Raw genomic sequence first — 24,694 nt, forward strand, 5'->3', positions numbered from 1 at the left:
TAAATCGTCTGAAACTATTCGTTGTAATTTATTTTACGAATATATGTGTTTTTTTTTGTCCAAATAGTAATCAAAAAAGTATAATCTGAAGAGGTCAACAAAATGAAAAGGAAGTGTCGCATGTTGAAACTTTGCTTTTTATAATTATTTCAACCACGTTTTTCAGGTCTTATTCATGTAACTTATTATTTATCAATATTATTTTATTGTGAATATTATGATGAGAAAATAAATCTATTCTGATTCCCTTGCTATTATATGTTATTGTAGAAAATGTCGAAATTCACAGCAGAAACTAATATAATGGCAGAGAAACATTTATGCAAATAAAACACTTGTATGCTTCAAATTTAAGTCATACCAGTTTGTTTCTCTACACGTGATAATATATACAGGGTAATTCACCGGGATGGCCTATTAGACGTTTATGGAAAACTTATCATAATTTATAGCTATACAATGATCTTTCTTCCTAAAATAGAAACAGGGAACAGACTACTACTTCCTTATTTCAAATGGCACGCCCTGTATATTATTGCATCATTAGATAGCATTTTTGACGAAAATTCCAATATGCCATACCTTGGGTGTAACTCATCAATTCATGAGTTAATGGGATTCTTATGAAAAAAATGGGGATCACATTTTTTTAAATTTTTCGGCAGAAAAAGGTTTTTTCGAAGAAAATTTTTTTTTATAAATCTGTTTCCAGTTTGGATAAAAAAAGTACAAGTTGTTTATAAGAAGATCATGGACTTGGACAACTTAAGATTTTCAAATTAGAACACATATTTTTTATTATTTAAGTCGATTCAACGTACAAAAATAGTGGAGATCACTTAGGCAAAATATCACATTAACCCATGAACCGTTGAGTTTTCACCCAATATATGGCATATTGCCGAAATTTTTGTCAAAAAAGCTATCTAATGATGCAATAATATACAGGGTGTGCCGTTTGACATAAGGAAGTAGGTCTGTTTCTTGTATAACCGGAAGTTGTAGAGATCTGGAAATATACTGAGGAGAAAGATCATTGTCTCAAACCCCAATATGCAAATTTTCAGCTCCAAATTATGATTAGATTTCCCTAAACGTCTAATAGGCCAGCCAGGTGAATCACGCTGTATTTATGAACTATTCAAATTTTGTATGTATATCGTGCTAAAAACTTGAATCTATGAGGATGTCAATGAATAAGACAATATTTTCTACACTATCAAATAGCCGATAATCCTTTACGGTGAAAAAAGAGGACAACTACAAATCCTCATTTAATTCATCGAAGTAATTGAATTTTTTTTATCGGGTTAACGTTGTGAAGACCTTTGGATTGAAGTCAAGCTGCATGGCTGCAGTGTTAAGCCTTTAAACTAATTGATCGATATTAATTATTACTATTGCTTCTTTTAGGGCTCGAGAACTGGTTATTTAGAACGGTTTATATCAACTCGGCATGCTACTATGTGATATTGAGGTGGAGCTAGTCTTGCTTTGTTTTAATACCAATGTAATTTGCTATCTACCTACTTCGAGAGCTACCGGTATTTGTTTCCTAACAGAAATCATTGGGAGGCTGTAAAATATAGGAGTTGAAGAGATCTTGGCCTCGTAGTAATAACATTAGAAATCATTCTAGGAAAGAAGTTTAATTTCCTCTGAAATATTCTAAGTTCATGTCTTGACATGTGTAGAATCCAAAAAAGGCCTTAACTCAGCTATTCACAGGTTCAAATCCCATGGGGATGAATGCTTTTTTATTGAATGATAAAGAAATAATAAACTATTGTGTAATATTGCAGTGCTTTTCAATTCATCTAGTAGGTATGAACAGTTTTAATGGTTATAATGGATACATTGCAATGCCAAATACCAAATCCATTGATTCGAATGTTAAATAATTTTTTATGGAACATTAACGATAATAATTATTGTTTGTTTCGACAAGTGCTCGACTCGCTTTGGGACCTTTGCTTCTATAATTATTTATGATTTTTTTCCTTTCCATTTAAAATCGAGATATTCAAAGTTCCTTCGATAAAAACACTCGTAAATTTGGTTAGCTTGTTAGAATCCTATCAGGGTTGTCCAATAAATCTGTTTAATCTCCAGTCCATAAAAAAAATGAATCACGCTCTGGCATCCGTTAGATTTTGGTTTATCATTTCCAATAGGAAACCTTTGGAAATGTTCAAGAAAAGAAAATAAATTGCCAGCGAATTGAGGTGTTTCTTGCGAATAGAGTGAGTAGATTAATTTGAAAAGGTGATGAAACCACCCGGAATTCCTGATTTATCTACCATTTCTGCGGCATTTTTGTTGGCAGGAGAAAAGTGATCATTTTTTTCTGATTTTGAATGCCTGTTCTTAGTTTTTTAGCAACTATTCAATATTCTTTAGATTCATACGGTGAGATGTATGTATGATGCCTCGTTCACATTCTCTCTACTAATACTGGGATTTATCTACACATGCTTTATAAATTGAAGTCAACAATTTTTTGTATTGCTCTTTCTCAAAAGAATATATACAGGATGTTCCTGAATTGGTGGTACAAACGAAAAGATGAGATTAAGCAATTTATATATTCTTTTGAGAACATGGATCTGCAAACGCTTTGTTTTCGAGATACAGGGTGTTTGATTTTTTTCTCATAGCATCTGCAGCTCACAAGATATTCAACGTACTTGTAATATATATTCCAATCTGAAGGTTACGACACGTATTGTGTCAATTTTGATTGCAAATCTACAGGGTCATATTTTTTCTGGAACAGTGCCCGCTGTTTTCCTTCAGAACTTTTTTTTTGTGGATCTCTAGTTGTTTGAAAAAATGTAAAAAGAAACTTCGATCTAATACTAAACTTTTCGGTTTCTTGTAGTTTTGTTATAGCTGCTACCAATTTCGATAAAAAAGTTTAAACAATTCTCTCGAAATCCTTTGGAAAATCCAAACTATCATGAAAATCCAGTCAGTAAGCTATTGGTAATGAATTAATTATTAGTTTTAAGGCTTATTCTCCTGAATTGTTGCAATGACTGGTGTAATTACCACAAGAAAAGTAGGTGTACAAGGTGTATCTCGAAAACAAGGCGTTTGCATGCTCATGTTTATACTACTTTTTTTTCTTAAAATTAACCAAGGAATCTCATTTTTATATTCTCTATTGATGATGATGCTACTATTCAGCAGGAATTGGCCAGCAAGTTTGTGCGATTTGACACCATTGAACTTTTTAATTCGTGCCAGTAATCACTCGGATCTGATATGAAAATAACAGATCCCCTAAAATTATTCTGTGATGTTTATTCAGCATATAGAAAGAAGAGGTATTTCTTTAAAATTATTGTAGCTATTTCGCTTCAGTGATGTCACTTGGAAGTATAAACAATCAAGTCATACATAACAGCATTTGTGAAGATCATTTTCATTCGATTAATAAGTTTATTTCAAAGAGTAATTTCAGCTCTGTGAAAGTTGAAGAGGATGTCACAACTAGAGTCAGTGTTGAATCTGCATCTTTCTTGTCATCACAGATAGAATGGGACACCCAAGTCTCCGACTTTATCCACTTGTTCGTCATTTTTAAAAGTTACACATGATAAGAGAGGCCATTATGCTAGATAACAAAGATCTAGGAAAACACTGGTTCAGCCCAACTATACACACACGCACTTTTGAAACTGCCATCGATAATGACACTAGGAAATAAATCAAGAATCGAAAACTGACTGTAGAAATCTTGTACGTCCTTTCGCATGACTCAGATCGCTGGAATTTTTAATCTCCGTTGTGAAGGCATTCTTGCGAGGCTGTTATTCTTTTATTCGCTCGAATATTTCCTCTTCAAGATTCTTTTTAAGCAGTCTGACCACGCATACTTGGAACTGGAGACTGTCGGTAATGTGCAGACTGTTCAGAGGTCGCTTACTTTTCATTTCAAGACGAATTGGGATTTATGCTAATTTTGGAATAGCATTCCACTATTGCGCTTGCTATTTTGTTCGATAATGTACATTTGAATTTGAGAATCTGTTTGAAAATAAAGTTTTTCGGAGTTTATTCTGAATGGAATCGTTTCGAGTAATTACTTTTTCAACAATCTAAGCTTGATAGCGATATTTGCACATTCTACATTGTTTATTACTTTCGTAATGTCTCAAAACGAATAAAAAACATTGAAAAGAGCGTCAAACTTCCTATTGCTGCCACTCAAACATAATTAATCCTAGGTAAAACTGAAATTACGATCATTATATTGAATTCATTCGATTTTTGGACTCTACACCTTCCAAAACGTAAAATGTAAAAAAAATGTTCTTCTGACTATTTCAGACCTTTTCTCGGGAACTATAAGAAATATATTATACATAGGATTTTTCTATAAAAATTGATAGTTGTTATAACTTGTTGACTCTCTTGATTTTAGAACGAGACCCATTCATTCTGACAGGAAAGAATCAGGGATTCAAACTCAAAAAATTATATATCGGTAACTTGGGACAGATTATCAGTATACACTATAAATTATGGGTGACGGACACGTGAACAACATATTGACCACCCTAGTTTATGATTTTTATTTCTCTTTATATCTTTTCGTGGAAGTTTAAGGTCAATACATTAGATCTCTTACATTAATAATTATTCTATAAGATATACAGGGTGAGTCGGGAGGACAGGCCAAATTCCAGGAGCTTATTGTAGGTACACGTGAAGATAATTAAAAAAAAACCCATATGTTCTTATCGATTCTCATTTGTCTTCAAGATACAGGGTTGTTGAAGTTTGAATACATTTTTTGTAATGATTATACGAGTTTATCGAATATTTATGAATGATTATTGATAAAGATCGGGAAAATAACCATAAAAACTAATAATGAATTTATTCACCACAGCTTACTAACTGGATTTCCATAATAAATTGGGATTTTTCTGAGGATTTCGAGAGAATCATTCAAAATTTTTTTCTCGAAATTGGTAGCAGATACGGCAAAACTACAAGAGACAATAAAGTTTATAATATCAACAAATATTCCTTTTACAAATTAACAGTGGTTCACAAAAAAAAGTACTGGAGGAAAACAGTGGACATTGTTCCAGAGAAAATATCACCCTGTGAATTTGCTATCGAAATATGCATGTCACATGGTGTGAACTATCAATGATAATATTTATGCCGAATTTCAGTTGAATATCTTGTGAAGTGTAGATACCATAAGAGAAAAACCTTTAAAAAAATTTTAACTTTAATATACTGTATCTCGAAAACAAATGAGAATCGTATAAGAACATCTGAGTTTTTTAAAATTATTTTCACGTGTACAATACGCTCCTGGAGTTTGGCCCGTTACTCTAGGCTCACCTTGTATATTTTTCACGTGTCAAGTTATTTTGTGAATAAGAGAGGAAATAATGAACTGTTTCGTATCCATCAATTTTCGATAAAATTAAAGAATAAACCTTTGAGATATCAAGGAAACAAATGAAAATATCATAGAATAAAAAAAAAACCATATACCTTTTGTTACGTTGTTATTAAATACAATATGAATTATATGAAAAATTAACTAAAATCGACAGATTCAACACCCTGTAGCCTGATTATGATATTATGATTTGACATATAAATTTGCAGTTATATTTGAATAATATCTGTTGGTTCTTAGATAATCATCTCGTCAAAATCAAAGATCATTTTGTAGCCAATTAGACCATCGCCTTGTTTAAGTTGTTAATTGACAAATTCAACTTGTTGTTAGGCAGCATAGGAAAATATTCACTTTGAATTTGACAAATAATAATAGGAACATTACATATTGATCTTATCTTATTGTAATTGGTGATAATTGTTTGAGAGACACCGCATATTTGTCCAGTCGTTACATCGTTCTCATTTTTATCAACTTTTCTATAACATATTGCTGATCATTCGATATGCCGAAAAACTAATTTATCAGTACTCAAATATATCCAGATGTTATAAATTGGATTTGAAAAATACGAGAGTTTTAATTTGGTTCGAAATTCGAAAAATTAAATCATACACACTTGAAATTAAAAACTTTCAATAAACAATGACTGTTCTGGTTTCGCATTTTCCAATAATAATATTATAACCCCTGATTTTTTCACCTTCTTATTTTTGAAATATCGAATAAAAAAATCTTTTCGTTCGCCGTACGCTTACAGAGCTTTTTTATTGGAGCAATTCGAATGAAATTTTGTTCAAATACCGATTGCTATACTTACTGCATTTGTCTTACTGCCTCAAGAACAAAATCTATTAATTCTGAAAGAATAAAATCAACAATACAAACTGAAAAAAAAATTGACAGATATTGAAAACTCAGGGACATGAAATCATTTGACATCGATAAAAATGGGCAATGATTACGTGGTCAACATACCAACTACCCTAGTTGGTGATTTTCATGTCTATTAATACCTTTCAGTGGTAATTCAAGGTCAATTTCATCAATTCATTAACGAAATAATTTAGTCATCTCTTTCACAATTCTCGCAATGTTCCAAACTGAATGAATGGATGACTCATCGTTTCCGGAATCTCAATTCGTTTTCTCAGAATGCGAAATTTTCAGCGTTATTCGTAGAATTTGTTGTTGGGACACCAGCATTTCTTTTCATTCCGATATACGCTGTCGAATTAACTTCCAATTTCTCTTACTCATTTGTTGCCAACAATAGTAAAATATGTGGACCATTCAAAGTGAGGTCATTTCCTCTTGTCCCGTCAAAGTCACAACAGTTTCTTGAGTCAACAATGCTTTTAAGTTTCACACAGAGAAAGTTCTACCTTTAGTCTCGATTTTCTCAAACATTATCTACTCCAGTACTCTAATTTTGCCACAACTATCGCACCTCGTTTCAAGGTGAATTAAAAAAGTAAACATGATACAGATATCGAATCACTTGAAATGGAGAATCGTGTGCACTTGCCTCTTGATCTATTCCGTTAAATATTCTGAGAAATAAAAATAATTTTCTGTCACTCCTTTATAGGGTGATTCACCGCAATGACCTATTAAACATTTATGGAAAACTAATCATAATTTCATGTTGAAAATTGGCATATTGTGGCTTGGGACAATGATCTTTCTCCCGAAAATATTTTGAGACCTCTAAAACTTCCGGTTTTACCGGAAACAGACTACTACTTTCTCATTTCAAATGACACTCAGTATACTATTGCATTTTTAGCAATAATATACTGAGCATAACTTGGGTATAAACTCAACGGTTCATGAGTTAATGAGATTCTTATGAAAAAAAAATGGTTGGTATTCTAGACAGAAAGATCATTGTCTTAAACCCCATTATGCAAATTTTCAGAACAAAATTATAATTATTCCATAAACGCCTACTAGGCCATCACGATGAATCTCCCTGTATAATAGAATCTCAAGTCTTTGGAATACAGTTCAATCAACAACAACAAATAATATGGCAAAATGGGATCAATTTTTCTTTGTGTATCGATGTGAATACGTGACTATATTACATTTCATCCTATCAGATTTTTTCTTCATCGACGTAGCGTCATGTTAAAAGATGTATCAGAATGTCTCGTACATCTATAATCAATTGTGACTAAAATTAAGAAAACCTATCTTTATCAGGAAACTTCACAAGTTTGAGAATTATCACTTTGTTATTATACTCTTAGAAATTGTAGTACTTGAAAAATTAGGACATTATTTTCCGAAGAAGTCACGGAATGATTTTCAATGATTACAATATGAGATTGCTGGTTAATGTCAATTTTTTTTGCGTAGTTTGTGCTCATTCTATCCCATTCAATATTCTAAAATTTAAATATTTTATGTGATTATTATTATTTATTTGAGGTTTTGTTTTCAGATAAACTTACTACCTTCAGAAGCTATGACAACCACAAACCTAATTTCACAAAGTGTGCAGAATATAAGCCCTCAGTGCAAGAAGAAGAGAAGGATGCTTTTGTATTACAGGTACCCATTATCTTATTGAAGATTGCACCATTGTTATTGTTGTGGTATCATTCAGTCTGATTGAATATTAATAATTCTATAAATAGACCCTGTCATTTTCGAGTATAATGCCCCAATTTTGAGTTATATAATCAGGTCAATTGAAACTTTGTAATATCATCATTGGATTTAATATTATTGATTCTTAGATAGCAGTCATCTTTGGTTTGTGTATACAGTAATGCCAAATTTTCTTGATTTCAATAAACCTTCATGAATGCATCAAAAATAGCCAAATTCCATTAAATTCTTGCTAGGTTGTGTTCTCCTAATCATGCAAAATGGTACTGGCGTTAATAACTTGTTAAAAATTAATGTGTCTAGTGAAAAATGACCTCGAAAGTGAAATTAGTTAAATTAGGAGATGTCTGAATAAACGTACACAATTAATAATTCTATAAATAACTCGCGAATGAACGGAACTCGTTGAAGATTTATAATTAATTGATTAATTATGATCCATAATGAGTAGATATATTCATATATAATAGCAATCATCTTCATAATAAGAAGGGGGATTTGAATGTGAATACTGAAAAGGTGGATATGACGTGCTTGCTTCAGAATTCCATTCTGGATGAATTGAATAATTTTTTCTCATGAATGAATATATACCGAGATATCGGGGTGACACAACAGGAATAAAAATAATCCATGTGTATTTTTCTGATAAGATAACCATTCTGTTGATGATAAAAAAATACTCTTATTGGAAAACCCGATAGAAGATAACTTTTAGTCACTCATAAAATAGGCTTTTCATTTTTTTCCCCAATAAAAATAATTGGATTGACTCCTCAATTTCCAACAAAGTTATATTTTGTTAACAATAAGATGAAAGCGTTATGAAATAAATGTTTCACTAAAACTCGTTAATTATAAATGGAAGTTTTTTTTCATTAATTACATTTTTATCTTTTATGGGCTACTGAAGTTTTGTTGCAATAGACAGAATTCATATGGCTGGATCTGGAGTATGATTAAGCTTTTGATAATATTCATATCTTCATTAATCGCTTTCCAACTAATCAGCGAATTTTCTGCAGCTCTTCTATAGCTCTTTGTCCTATATATAGCATATTCATCACTTGTTGTTCTTACTTGATAAACCATCTCAAGAGAGGTATTCTTCCAGATGAACTATTGAAAAATTTTATATTCATAAGTAGTTTGATGCCACAATGTAGAATTTCAATTTTTGTGATAGTTATAACTGAAGAGAAAATATTTTTCAGTAAGAAACAATAACAATCGATACGTCGAACTGTGGAAGGAATTATTTCAAAAGTTTATGACTAGAACTTTTAAGTAGCAAAGCCAGTGAATTGTTACAAGAACATACATGTTTCGAATCTTCTTATTTGATAGAATCAAACAATTCAAACCTGATTGAAAATAAATGTAATTACTAAAATTATAATGGAACAATCTTCCAACCTACCTTCGAATAGCAACTGAAAAATAAAAAAATTTATCATATAATAATGATTATTCTAATTTATGATATAATAAATAACATATTGACAGCAACTAAATATAAACATAAAGAATAACATAGACTCAGACTTTCAATATCACATACTTTCTAATATTATCCTTGAAATTTTTTAAATTACTACTCTCCTTGGTATTTGGTAAGGTATTATTTTCCTGAAAGCTTTAATTTTTCAGTCTGTTCAAATACAAATAAATTATTCTAGTTGGATACTGTTTATTTTCTGGATAATCAATAAATCAACCAGAGAAACGCCCTGGTGGTTTTAAAGTTGTCGAAAAGTTATTTGTAATTAAGTGAAAAAGAAAGAAAGAAATTGACCTTTCAATAAACTTCACAGTGTTTCGGTTATCTTATTTTCTGTTTGAACTTCAGGTTAACGCAACAGACAGCGATCCACCAGAAAATGGGGGCACAGTCACATACAAAATTATGCAGAAAGAGGGAGAACGTGTATACTTCACCATCGATAACGTAACTGGAGAGATCAGGAACGTTAACGCTTTTGATCGAGATGAACCTTATCGACAGAAAGAGGTGTACTTGAGTATACAAGCCACCGATAATGGCAGGCCACCACTTGCTGACATATGTACCTTCAAAGTGACAATAAGTGATATCAACGACAACGCTCCAAGCTTCGACCAAGCGGTATGTTTCCTTCAACTGCAAAACCAACATGAATGACCAAATGTCTTATTTTTATAGAGCTACCGTACCCAAGTATCTGAAGATCTCAAACCCAACAGTGAAGTTGTAAGAGTGTTCGCCTTCGATTCTGACGATGGAGAAAATTCAAGACTGACCTACAGCTTTGCCAAGAATAATCCTAGATTTGCCGAGTATTTCCGCATAGATAGCAACACTGGTGTCATTTATTTGAAGCAATCGCTCAAATCTAACCAGGGGTTGAAGTTTGACGAGACCATTGCTGTCAGCGATAATGGTGCTGAGCCCAAGAACAACTATGCCGATTTATCTATTGTTGTTGTCGGTTCTGACAAGCAGTCGCCGAAAATCAACGCTGATAAACCATCCATCACCCTGAATGAAGACTTCAATTCCTATGAGACCACTCTGATCACCTTGGAAGCCGAGTAAGTGAAGTGAACATTGAAGAATATGTACTGAACTTTGTCCGACTTTATGGGTACTAATTTTTCAACCAATTCTTTTAATTTCAGCTCGAATATTAAAGACAAAAGTGTGGTATTCGAATTAATGAAAGGAAAAACGAGACAGACCAACATGGATTCTACATTTGTTCTGACCCAACACGATACAAAAGCTGAGATAACGCTCGGTAGACCTTTGGATTACGAAACAGTACCTGATTATAGTTTAACTGTAATTGTCAGAAATAAAGAAGGTCTCAGTACTTCTACAACTTTGAAGGTTATCATAAAAGATGTTAATGATGAAATGCCCACATTTATTGATTTGTTGAAAGGCAGTGTAGTCGAAAATGACATTGAAGGTGCAGTGGCTATGCAGGTATAGTGGAATTTAAGAGAATTTTGAACTGTTTATGTATCCGGTAACTCAAAAATTCAAAGGTTGTTTCTGAATAGTCGATGCTGATTTCAATAAACCTGAACATAGCTCTTTTTAACCTTTTTCAAGAGCTCTCCATAAGAAAAACCTCACAAACTTTTTGGGTTACATGATATAATGAATTATCCAAAAGAATTCGATAATTATAAGTGAAATTTTTTGTTCCAATTGAAATAAAGGACACACATATTGAGACAAATGTTTGTTTTAGGTTAAGGCTGATGACAAAGATGGCACTTCTCCTAATAATCTGGTAAAATACGAGCTCCTAACCTACACAGATTTTTTCGAAATTGACGAAGAGACAGGTCACATAAGGGCAAGAACGAAATTCGATAGAGAATTTGAAAGTGTTTACCACGTCCAAGTCAGGGCATATGATGGTGCTCCCAGTGCCTTGAAAAAAAATTCTACTGAACCCAATTCGGCTGTTCAAACCTTCCAGATTAGCATTGAGGACAAGAATGATAATGCTCCAGTTTTTCAGCAATCTCCATATTTCGTTCATAACATATCTGAAAGCTCTGATTGTGGTAGTATCGTAGTGGAGGTTCAAGCTGTGGATAAAGATACTGCTTCTCTTATTACGTACAAAATTGTTGACGGTAATGTTGGAGATGCATTTGTCATTGAAAATACTACTGGTAGAATAAAAGTCAATAAAAAGTTGGATTTTGAAAAGGTAGAAAGTTACAATTTGACTGTGATGGCTCATGATGGCATTTACAACGACACAACTAAGGTTCTCATTAATATTTTAAATGAAAATGATGAACCTCCCAAATTCGAGAAGTACGACTCTAAAATTTATATTGATGAAGAGAGGATTTACCCCAATTGTGTATTAAATTTAACGGCGTATGATCCAGATATCAAAAATAGATCAGAAAATCAACGAATAAGTTATGAAGTCCAACAGGACTTTCTTAAAATTGACTCTGATGGATGCTTGACTATAATCAAGGTAAAACGAATTTATTTATTATATTTGGTTGGTATGTTATGTGAAAAATTTATTTTTATTTTAGCCTTTAGATAGAGACTTACCTAATGGTACTCCACAAGTGCAAGCTTACGTCATTGCTTATGATAGTTTTGGACCCACACCACTGAAGTCTTTTGCTGAAGTCAATTTTTATTTAAGAGACATTAACGACAATGCTCCTTTCCTTAATGTGGTGAGTATTTAGTCACAAAATACATATTATATTTCACCATCTATGAAATCGTTCAACTTTAAATAAATCTTAACTTTCAGACTGAAGTGGTTTATTATGAAAATAAATCTCCTGCCTTAGTGACGATGCTTTCTGCAGATGATTATGACAGTGAGATAAATGGTCCCCCATTTACCTTTTTATTAGATGATTCTGCAGAACAAATCATAAAAGATAGGTTCTATATAGAAAATGGGGCTCTTTATGCCAATAGTATATTTGACAGAGAAGAGAGAAAATATTACAATCTGCCAATTGCTATAACTGATCACGGATCAAATCCACAAACTGGGGTTAGCTATCTCAAAGTAATAATTGGTGACGAAAATGACAATATAGCACAGTCTGGTTCAAGTTTCATTACAGTTTACAAATATGCAGTAAGTAATCATATAAAAAAAAACTTTCTATTAGGAACGCTTCGAAAGATCAATTTAATAATTTTTTTTTTTTAAGGAATTGTCTGAAGATATAACGATTGGAAGGGTATATGTCGAGGATCCAGATGACTGGGATCTTCTAGACAAAGTGTTCCAATTCAAAATAGAAAATCCAAATTTCTATTTAAAATCAGACGAGAGGGGAATGATTGTCATGCATAGCTATACAGAAGGTGGATTTTATACTTTGGAGTTTTACGTTACTGAACATCATCCTCCAAACATTATGAATAACAGGGTGGAAGCTAAAGTTGATGTTCTGGTGAAAGTGATTCCAAAAGAAGCTGTCATAAAATCAGGTTCTATCAGGCTTAACGGAACGACTATGGATAAATTGATCGAAAGAAATGAACAGAATCTCAGCAAGTTGGATATTCTTAGGAAAGAAGTTTCTTCTTTTGTGAATAAAACTTTGGAGAATGTCGATGTATTCACGGTTTTGCAATCTGGCCCGTACATCGACATAAGATTTTCTGCTCATGGTTCACCTTACTTGGTACCGGATTATTTGAATAACAAAATATCGGATAATCAAGAAAAGGTAACTTACTCCATTCATCTCATGTGTGTTACTCATTAATAACATCTTTGGAGTATTTTTTAATTAATTTTTTGAATTTTTTTACAGTTGGAAAAGGAATTGGGCATTCATATGCATATGATTGGCATAAGCGAATGCTTGTCCGAAGCTGCTTGCGATGGACTCTCTTGTTCGAATGATCTTAAGATCAAATCTGAACCAGCTGTAGTCTTTACCAACAAGACCTCATTTGTCGGTGTTAAAGCAGTAGTGGAGAAGATTTGTGAATGCAGAACCCCTATACCTAATAGCTGCTACAACGGAACCATTCTTGACAGTGGCCTTTGCGATTGTCCAGTCGGAAGTGATGGACGTAACTGTGAAATTTCTGCCATCGGATTCAGTGGAGACAGTTGGGCAATGTATCCTACATTTGAGGCATGTTCAACCCAGACCATCATCTCGTTGACTATTTTTCCTCAGACTCCGAACGGTTTGATTTTCTACACAGGGCCTTCAACTTTGTCACAAGCAGAAGCTTCCAAAGGTGAGGGAAACATTTTTGCAATATTTTAGGATAGAAAACAAAAAAACTAATTAAAAATTAGCTCTCACATTGTCTTTATACTGATTGAATCCTTCAGCCTGTACTGATTCTATTTTATATTTTTTATTTTTAGATTTCTTATCTCTTGAATTGCGTGATGGTTCGGTGGTTTTGAAGCTCGATTTTGGCCATGGTCCTCTGGAAATTGTGGCTAAAGGTGATAAAGACCTCAATGATGGTGCTTCCCATTACATCGAAATTACGTATGATAAAAAAGTAAGTAGCAGTCAATCCACAAAACAGTATGGGGAATTGATCAATGACTATGCGTTTTTATCCAAATTTATACTCCTATTGCTTTCGATTTAAACCCTTTCCAAAATAATAAACGTATTCCAATGAACCTTTCAAATGATCAATTCCCGTTACTTTTTTTATAAGAACGCTTGTATAACTCTTTAATTCCAGGAGGTACAATTAATGGTGGACAAATGTGGCAGTAACTGCCTCAAATGGCAGAGTTTGCCACTCCAACAGGGACTGTTGAACGTTAACGGCCCACTTCAGATAGGCGGTATGAAAAGATATTACAATGACGAAGAATTTAGGATAATTTCGGATCAAGCAGCACCGACAAGTAGAGGATTCATGGGTTGCATCAGAGACTTCACTTACAACGGCTTCTTGTACAATTTGGGTGAACCAGCTGATCATGGATCTGCTATTCATATCAATTGCAATTATAGTTTTGCCGAGGCTGTCGTTTTTGGTATCGATTCTAATTTCCTAGTTGCAGTTCTAGTTTGTGTGGCATTATTCATTGGTGAGTCCCGTTTATATTTCTATATGGATATATTTCCATTTTGTCAGTGAGTGTTCTCTTTTTGCGCCTATATTTTCGATACTAACATAACCTAACTAATCTGGAAAAGGTGATATTAATTTAGGACCATCTACAGCCTAAACAAGATACTCCCACCAAAATTCATTAAAAACAGTTATAGAAGTTGAGGCTGTTAAAAAGGTTTATACACACAGACAGACACGAAAACAACGTTGCCTCAAATGATCTGAAACCCATTTTGCGATCGGAAATTTTGAAATCAGCGACCAAAGGTTTTTTCATTGCAAAAGTGGTCACTATGCTTCTTTTACTTTTGCTAGATTGAAGTTGAATAAGAGAAAGGAAGGAGAATCTGTAGCTTCCTCGGTGGCTTAGTGGTTTGAGCATCTAACTAGTTATTCGGAATTGATTGAAAAATTGTCTGAATGTCGTGAAATTAATTTCATTCGTTGAATAATTATTTGAAATATTTCGATGAAATTTTCTGTCATCATGAGGGGGGTAGTGTTATTTTAAAATTCAGCTTCACAGATTAATAAATGAGAAGTTACTCTGACACGTAACATTAGAGTTGGTGAATATAGATATCAAGAGAATCTTATTTAAATCAGATGTAAGTTTAAGATCCATCCAACACATAAAATTGCAGTAACCAAACTTCTGGATCTTTTCCCTGATTATTGATTGCAATTTTTTTTCCAGTCCTTCTATTGGCGGTCGTTGTCTATAGAAGGAAACAGGACAACTGCAATGAGAAGGATATAGATGACACAAGAGCCACAATCATCAACTATGAAGACGAAGGTGGCGGTGAAAGTGATGCCAGTTTCGATTTATCGGTTCTTAGGCCTACGAATTTGTACGAAAAGCAACCAATTAAGGAGAATTTCCAAAGTCAGGAAGTTTTGGCAGCTTTACCAGCATTTTTGGACAATAAAAAAGATAATTGTGATAAAGACCCTAACAACTTACCATACGATGACGTTCGTCACTATGCATATGAAGGTGATGGTAACAGTACTCGTTCGCTATCGTCGTTGGCCTCTTGTACAGACGACGGGGATTTGAAGTTCAATTATTTGTCAAATTTCGGACCACGATTCCGCAAATTGGCAGATATGTACGGTAATGACAATAGTGATGATGACAGCCAAGATGGTGGAGAGGAATCTTGGTGTTAGAACTTTGCCCGATTTTCAAAGCTAGTACTTACTATTCGTTAGTTTTTGACCAAAGATTAAAAACAATTTTTGGAAGCACTGAGCTCGAATTAATTTATTAATATTTTTATAGAGTCGGATTGTTTTTTTTTTTTTTTTGTTGTTTCGATTTGAAAAATCCTTGAACTATTCCCGGGTTTACAACATTGAATGAACTATGAAGTAATAACTCGATTTGTGCTGACTTCGGTACAATGTCAGACAAGTTGATTCATTGTCATTTGTAATATAACTTTGAAAATTCAATATACAAAGAACTCTATAGAAAACACTACTGTCTTCAAAAGATAGATGTGCAATTGACATGAAGTGGGACATGTTTTTTTTTTCAGTTCGTGTTAGAATTGGATCAGTATTTTCAGGTTTTTTTGTTTTCTATAGAGTCCTGAAAATGAAACATTCCTTATATCGATGTGATTATTGAGGCAGCCATAACTGAATTTTTTTTTAAATTTATTTATTAGTTTGAGTGTATGTGATCTATGTTGAGATGATTGATTTTGTTATTAAGGGTAGATCAACTTGAGAAACACCAATTTCTCACTAATTTTACAAACGACGAATATTCTCCAGTATAAGTACCAAAATTTTATTTTCATTGATATAAAAACTTATTTTCTAAGTTAGAAAATTGCAATTAGACCAGCAGTGCAACAAAATCAAAATAAAAGTGCCTTCACCTTGCAATACATCCGCTTTTGAATATATCGCTAGAATAAAGCTATTTTTGCCTTAGTATGTAATGGGCTTCTTTTTTATATATTTATTTTGTTTGATGAAACAAGTTGGGACTTTTTATTCATTCCAATCAGTTTCTTATTCGAAACATTTCGAAAATGAGCTGGTAGCTTAGAAGATCATTCCTTTATTTTATTAGTTGATATGACCTGACCTCAAAACAACCTGATTTTGTTTGTATAAATTATTCCACATTATTAAAACCTTTAATGAAATTCCAGCCATTCAACAAACTTGCTAGATCATTTGTATGAATTATTTTTATATTATGTTGTAGTGAATGGAATTTTATTAAAGTTTTGTCAATATATCGTATTGTTTTTTTTTTTCAATATTGAGCAAGGTGAAATCGATTGAAATGTTGGTGCCTTTAAAATCCAACATTCCCAAATGTTTTGGAAATTCCTATATTAACACTTAATTGTAGCATAGTATCTTGTATTTATTATAATTCTATATTTTTTGATAAGCTTCCGGTGTTGAATACGTATGGTAGCATATATTGAGCATTCTCATTTGATTTTTTTCGTGAAAACATTTTATCTCCTGAATTTTTCAATGTATTTGTCTATGTAGAAACTGGTGCTAATTTTTGGAGAAGCATTTTCTGCAGCTTCAGTTTCTGAAAGCAAGATTTGCAAAGACAATAAATATTTGGATCCTCGATTTCGTAAATTGTAAATAAAACATTGTATTTTTCCTTTGTCTGGTGGCTATTTGAGGAATGGTGATTCCAGTCCAATTTTCAGATATTTGTTTTATCCACGTTTTCTTCATTAGTTTCGAACTGATTTATTCAAGGTAGATTATAAGATAATTCATTATCAGTATTAAATATTTGAATCAGCTAAAATCTTACATTCCAACGCTAATTAGTTGAATACTGTAGTGCCATAACTATGTTCAAATTTCCAAAACCTTAATTTTATTCTAAATGAAGTGGCACATAAGTTTTTTTAATACTTTATTAAAGAAAAGTACTGGATACTTGTCTATTATGTCACTGCCATCAGAAACAAGTTTTTTCATTCATATTCTTGCAGTTGTAATACGAGTTTGAGTAAGTAAATTCGAAAAGAGCATTGCTCTAATGCTTATTTTTATATGATAATTTTGTATATTGCTATTTTCTATGTTATATAGTTGTTAATTATATTCTGAAGAATTACTGTATATATTTATACCACAAACTTAAGCGAAATAAATGATTTCCACAAATTCATTTTTATTAATCTGTTTCCCAATAAATATTCAGATTCCAAACAAGTAAGGAACGAAATGATGCAGAAGAAAAATATAAGAAACGGGAAAATTTTCATGATCTTAAAAAAATATGTGAATACTATAAGGCTCCTTTCACACGGTGAGTCGTACGACTCTCGCTCATGAGCGAGAGCCTTTTCCGGTTCTACATTCAACTCTTGTGAGATTTTATTATCGCGGTGTCACACATGTGTGCGGGTGGAGCAAAATTAAGAAAACAATTTGTTGTATTTTTGAATATGTTCGTATGGAATACAAAAACAAGTGAATGAATGTTGAATATGAATAAATATTTTTTAATCAATAGAACAATGGAGAATTAGTGATCAGCTTCATGTACTATCTGCACCTTTTTTATATTGTTAATTATATCTGTCTCACCTTAACATGTTGAAGTTTTTAGACCAAAATTCGTCTTCGCGAAAACTTTGAATTTTATACAATTTCAATGTAGAAGGTTATTGTTTTTTTTTGTTGAATCGATTCAAAAATTCTTCACTAAGTAGGTTTATAGGAAATTTAACGGTTCAGCTTATTTTATCTTATGTATCATTGACATTTTGACGATAAATCTGGTCGAATAAAATGAAAAAAGTCATTTTCAGCGAAAGAGCTGTTGTTGGATCGACCACATCCTTGTATATCATTAGAAAAAAGCCATCTGTTGGAATTTGAATGATTTAAAACATGAGTCCCTCCATTAATATTTTTACTACGATGAACTACAACTAGGTGGCGACTGCATGTAGATTACCCATAGACTTATTATCCTATCCTTATTTGATACGTCTATGAGATTACCCAACATTTTTATAATTAATTTTCCCGCTGGACATAATTAGCTGAAATTCTGGAATTCAACTAAAAAAACTATCCTTGCAATGCAGTAGCTGGACGTCCAATTTTCGATGACTTTTCCAACATTTGTGGCCGTATATCGGCAATAACACGGCGAATGTTGTCTTCCAAATGGTCAAGGGTTTGTGGCTTATCCGCATAGACCAATGACTTTACATAGCCCCACAGAAAGTAGTCTAGCGGTGTCAAATCACAAGATCTTGGAGGCCAATTGGTCCAAAACGTGAACTTCCAAAAAATCGATTGTGGCACGAGCTGTGTGACATGTTGCGCCGTCTTGTTGGAACCACAGCTCCTGGACATCATGGTTTTTCAATTTAGAAATGAAAAAGTTAGTAATCATGGCTCTATACCGATCACCATTGACTGTAACGTTCTGGCCATCATCGTTTTTGAAGAAGTACGGACCAATGATTCCACCAGCCCATAAAGCACACCAAACAGTCAGTTTTTCTGGATGTAACGGTGTTTCGACATACACTTGAGGATAAGCTTCACTCCAAATGCGGCAGTTTTGTTTGTTGACGTAGCCATTCAACCAGAAGTGCGCTTCATCGCTAATGGACGTAGTGCGCGATACGTATTCCGCACAGAACCATTATTTTCGAAATGAAATTGCACTATTTTCAAGCGTTGGTCAGGCGTGAGTCTATTCATGATGAATTGCCAAACCGAACTGAGAATAAATCACTTGACAGCTGTTAAATCGGTCGCCATCTTGAACAGTAATGCCAACTTAAAGTTATATACCTCGAAAAAAAACACCCGTTACATACGATCGAAACAATCAAACTAACCCATAACTTTCCTTTGAGGGGCACATGTGAGCACAAGTTGACTGGATTACGTAGAGGTAATTTAATTCAAATTTCACATTACAAATTAATTGAACTGAGAGTGATAATTTCATTCACTTTTTACAAATTCCATTAAAAAATATTTTCGAGATTTTGAAAAAAAAATAAGTTTTTTTGACATCTTTAACATTTCGGGGGGGGGTTTGAACCCCCAAAACTCCCCCCCTGGCTACGCCCGTGTATCTCCTCCTCAGTCCTTTCTTTTACGTAAGGAAATGTTGACGTCAAGACGTTTGTTCGACTGTGATCGACCATTCGTCTTTATTCCGAGCTCTGTGAGAAGCCTCCGGAAGGGAAAGTCCTGTAAAAGTTTTCATTTGATCAGACCACCGTGAAGGAGATCTACCTCTTGATCGTCGACCCTCGACTTTTCCTTCTATCTAGAGGTAGATATCTAGATGGCACATTTCCTGAGAAATAGATTGGTAGAAGAGGATCAGTTGAAGGGCTTCCCCGATCTTCAGATTTGGGGCCATTTGAAGAGTACTGTTTACCAAAATTAGTCAGATATTTTGGAAGAGCTGCGGCTTAAAATTCAGAGAGTAGTCAGAAGAATACCTGTTACTACGTTGAGGAGTTTCGAAGAACGGCTTGCACATTGTCAAGCAGTCAACGGTGCTCAATTAGAACATTTATCACATTAAAATAATTTTCCATCCTTGAATAGGAAACTCATCCATTTCAAAGGTGAGTAAACATACCCAATTGGTTATTTTCAAATGTTTTAATAAAAAAAAAAACGGCCCAACCAATTTTCCTTTCATGCGCACTATTGAGTAGGTTACCAAATTACCTTCAATTTGATGTATCACAATCCATATATTCCTTTTTGAAAAAATTAAGAAGAGGGGTGCGAGGCGTAAAGGTTGACAAATATCAAATTCAAAAAAGCATACGATAAATTGCGTTTGAAATTAAAAATCGACGGGTGCGAGAATTTTCCTTAATAATTCTTCGTACAAGAAATATTGACGAGTTACGTTACTTTTTAGGCAGGCTGTATAAAGGTATTGTTTAAAATTTTGGTATCTCAAAGTCTGTCCATCAGATTTCACTCCAATTTTGTGTATAGAGGCATTCTTGATATTTACACTAGGGGAATAAATTGAAGGATCAAAATAAAATTCGAAATTTTTAGCGGTTTTGCAACTGGCTGTATTTTCGATAAAATTATTCCAGTCCAAATTTGGAAAACTTTTGAAGCTTGAAGTTTATAGTTCAGAGATCTCCTGATCAAAAAATTGTTTGAGCAAAGTGTACCACTCAATGCTAATGAATTCAGTAAGAATTCAAAGTTGAGAAGTGCTCGTATCGAAGTTTTGAAAGAAGGAAATTGACGCTGAGTGAATAAGTTATCCCATCCATATAGTTGTTGAGTTGAAAAGAAAAGTTTCCAATTCTGCAAACCGAAAATAAAACTGAACAAATTTCGCAGAAATTTTTCTTACTGAATTTATTACACTTTCTCAAACAAGTTTTTGATCAGGAGATCTCTGAACTATAAACTTCAAGCTTCGAAAGGCTTTTTTTAAAATTCGGATTGGACAATTTTTATCGAAAATACAGCCGTTTTAAAAACCGCTAAAAATCTTGTTTTGATCCTTTAATTTTTTCCATTAGTTTAGATTTGAGAGTTTTGATCGATTTCAGAATATTTGATTTTTGCCTTTCAGTACAACGTAGGGTAAATGCACTGGTTAGCGGACCGGCACTGGTTCTCGACCATTCCGTGATTTGAGATAAAATAATAATAAAAATATATCAAGATAGTTTGCATAGTAGTGGTATAGGTCAAAGTTTTCGCGCTAAAAATTAGTCTATAATCGTCTATCATAGAAAAGGGTTCTTTCTCGTCCTCTCTTAGAAAAGTACTTTGTGATATATGACCAGAAAATAGTAATTATTTCTTATTTTAAATGAATTATGTTTGTATATTTTGTTCCATATCAACTATAAGATATATTTTTGAGTGTATTTTAATCAAGAAGCAAATATATGTATATTTTTTGTTCAATATTCGGCGGTCGCGAACTGGTATTGGAAATTTTTATTTTCTATTTCTCGACCAAAGTGGTCGAGAACCAATATGTTACTTCAATAATTGTTTATTTCAACCGATATATTTCTGTTGGATCATTTTCGTTTTTTTTTCGATACCCTGATTCATTTATATATCTACTTTCTGAATATTAGTTTGCGACCACCGAATTAACGTTGAAACACTTATTTCCACCCTTTATTTATTCGCGGTCGAGAACCAATTTGTATATACTTAATTCTCGATCACTGGTACGGTCGATGTTTTATATTTTATTCACTCATTAGTTTCTAAATAGATATTAAGAGCAAAATAACCAAATAATGTTGTATGAGTTGCTATTTTGAAATATTTATAGAAAGTGCAAACTTGCAAAATAATTTTTTTTATGTTCCGAGTATTTCTTACTTGATTACCTCATCTGAAACCCCTCTGAGTGATAGGTAGTGATGTCGATTGTACGGTACGAAAGTAAGTACTAATCACTCATCTCACTCTAAAGTTTTTCATAAAATTTTCAAGTGGAGCGGCCACTATTATTAGTGGTCGAAAACTAACACAAAAATGGTCGAGAACTCTGCGGCGTGGTCGAGAACCGAAGGTTATTGAGAATTTCTATATCTTTTCACATTTCAAAGGTTAAATGCGGAAAGAACGCTTAAAATTATATGACAAATCATTTAAAACTCGCCAAAGAATCGATGAACACCAACACCATTAAAATTTGATAAGTTTATGTATGAAAAAGTCGTGCTCGAAATCGATGTTTCTGTTAACTGGCCGAGAACCAGTGCATTTACCCTATTACATTTGTATTTCGAAAATTGAAAATGTTAAAACCTACGAAATACATTCGTTACTTCGATGACGTGATATGGTTTGAATCGTGGGATTTTATGAGCACTGAGCGCCTTCAAATCAGTGTTATCAATTCATAATTTGACCATTCAATTTTATCACAGCCATAACTGCGTATCTCCTTGAAATATAATGCAACATGTGGAATTCCAGCACGTTATCTAATTTTTCAAGTGGCACTACAGCTATGAGAGAGTACATTTACACATGTGACCTGGCGCCAGACAGGTCATTGGGTACAAGGAATATGTTTTACAACCCTTGTCCCTGTGAAATTTACGACTCTCCAATTGTTTAGTATTGTCTGCATTTTGCACCCTCGTAAGTGGGTCGACTACGATTTTTTTTAGGGCGATTTGTTTACTCAAGATGTTTTTGGGAGAATTATAACGGCGAAGTCTAGACCATCAAGAAGGAATTTTTCAAAAAGAACTGGGATTGCTTTCTTAGTAACATTTTCCATTTCACAAAACACATGACTATTCAAAATTCAGTAACTTCGAAATTTCTCATTTTTTTTTCTTTGTCAGCATAACAACCCAAAGGCGTGGAAATATGGGAGGAATACTGGGAGTAATTACACCCCCCCACCAAGAATTTCAAAATATAAAATTTCAGGAATCTCGCAAAGACGAAGAACGAAAATTTCCCCATAAAATAAACCAATAATAATCATTTTACTTTCCTTTGAAATCGACACGTCATTCAAAAATCGAACCCCTTTACGGTTCATGAGTTTATTATCGCTTTCAAGATGAGTACTTTTATTGCACTACGAGCTCGTCTTTGTCCGAGGTTTATTATTTTCCTTTATCTATCCGCTTTCTCGGCATCGCCCTCATTTTTGCATTCGTCATCGGTTTACTCTTGCCCGATGTTTTCGGTTTTTTCTATCATTAACGTTACAAAATTTCAATATGTTCAAAGAACCGAACTGAGTAATTTGCATGAAAAATTGTCTGAGCTGTGTTGGACAATTTATTGTGTTTCATTCAAATTGCAATTTATTTGCTAAGACATCAGTTTTGAATTGACTATATCTACAGTGTGTTCATAATTTGGAGGTACAACTAAAAATGACAGAAGTCTCGGTTTATTTCTAAAAAAAAGTCCTATAACATGAGTCCGCGAAGGCTTTGTTTCTGAGATACAGGGCACAGGGGTTAAAGTTCAAGTTCTTCTCTCATAGCACCTTCCCTTAACAAGATATTCAACTTGAATTGGCATAGATATTCCAATTCAAAGTTTTAATAATGTGCTATCCTAATTTGGAATGGTTATCTACTGGATGAATTTTTATGAAAGGGTGCCCGCTTCTTTCCTCCAGAATTATGTTTTTGTGAACCACTGGTAGAAAAAAAGAAACTCTGGTTCGGTACTACACGTTTTGGTTCGTTGAAGCTCTCTATAATTCTCAGGAAAATCCAAATTATTATACGATCTAGTTAGATAGCTGTGATAAATAAATTGATTACAAGTTTTGATACTTATTTACCAACTCTGTAGCGAAGATTAATAAAGATTCAATAAAGTGGTGAAGCATCACAAAAAAGTAAGACTACAAGAAACACCCTGTATCTCGAAAACAAACATTTTTGAAATTATCCAAGAAATCTCTCATTTTCCTCCGTAACTCCAATTCAGGAACACCAGTATCAGATGAGAACAATCGAATTGGTAATAAAAAAAAATTTTTTCGAGTAATTTGGTTCAAACTTCGTTAACAAACTTCTTTTTGTCACATTATAGATATGATTAAACAATGTCATCAAAAAACTTTTTTTCGAATACCCCCCAAGAAAAAAAAGATCTACGCCCTTGCATGCTCCTATCTCTGAATGTTTTCCAGAGCAAAGCTACAATATGATCACAATTTAAAATCAATATAGGTACAGGGTATTCCTAAATTAGAGGTATGTACAAAGGAAAATGACAAATTCCTTGAAATTTTTTTTTTGGAAAAGAAGTCCTTTTGAACATGGGCCTGTGAACTCTTTGTTTTGAAGATACAGGTACAAGTAAAACTTATAATTAATTTATTCATCACAGCTTACTGACTGGCTCCTTTATAATAGTTAGGATTTTCCTGGGGATTAAGTAGAGAATTGGTTGAAAGTTTTTTGTAGTACCGAGCCAAAGTTTCTCTTTACATTTTTCTAAAATACCAGTAGCATTCAACATTAGTATATCACATGATGAAAACTTGGAAAATT

General features: G+C 33.2%; 1 protein-coding gene across 1 annotated transcript in view; it reads left to right on the forward strand.

The window, feature by feature from the left end:
- LOC123686418 (DE-cadherin) overlaps nucleotides 1-17,825 on the forward strand; it is a 28,962-nt gene extending 11,137 nt beyond the window's left edge. Inside the window, exons 2-13 of the mRNA XM_045626529.1 lie at nucleotides 7,884-7,993; nucleotides 9,903-10,178; nucleotides 10,236-10,624; nucleotides 10,712-11,021; nucleotides 11,293-12,045; nucleotides 12,110-12,259; nucleotides 12,340-12,678; nucleotides 12,755-13,279; nucleotides 13,367-13,805; nucleotides 13,939-14,081; nucleotides 14,274-14,628; nucleotides 15,352-17,825. Coding sequence (XP_045482485.1) covers nucleotides 7,884-7,993; nucleotides 9,903-10,178; nucleotides 10,236-10,624; nucleotides 10,712-11,021; nucleotides 11,293-12,045; nucleotides 12,110-12,259; nucleotides 12,340-12,678; nucleotides 12,755-13,279; nucleotides 13,367-13,805; nucleotides 13,939-14,081; nucleotides 14,274-14,628; nucleotides 15,352-15,830 — 4,268 coding nt within the window. The 3' untranslated portion in view covers nucleotides 15,831-17,825. The remainder of the gene's footprint in view (nucleotides 1-7,883; nucleotides 7,994-9,902; nucleotides 10,179-10,235; nucleotides 10,625-10,711; nucleotides 11,022-11,292; nucleotides 12,046-12,109; nucleotides 12,260-12,339; nucleotides 12,679-12,754; nucleotides 13,280-13,366; nucleotides 13,806-13,938; nucleotides 14,082-14,273; nucleotides 14,629-15,351) is intronic.
- Nucleotides 17,826-24,694: the final 6,869 nt, after the last annotated feature.

Source organism: Harmonia axyridis, chromosome X, assembly GCF_914767665.1.
Source record: "Harmonia axyridis chromosome X, icHarAxyr1.1, whole genome shotgun sequence".
Lineage (NCBI taxonomy): Eukaryota > Metazoa > Arthropoda > Insecta > Coleoptera > Coccinellidae > Harmonia > Harmonia axyridis.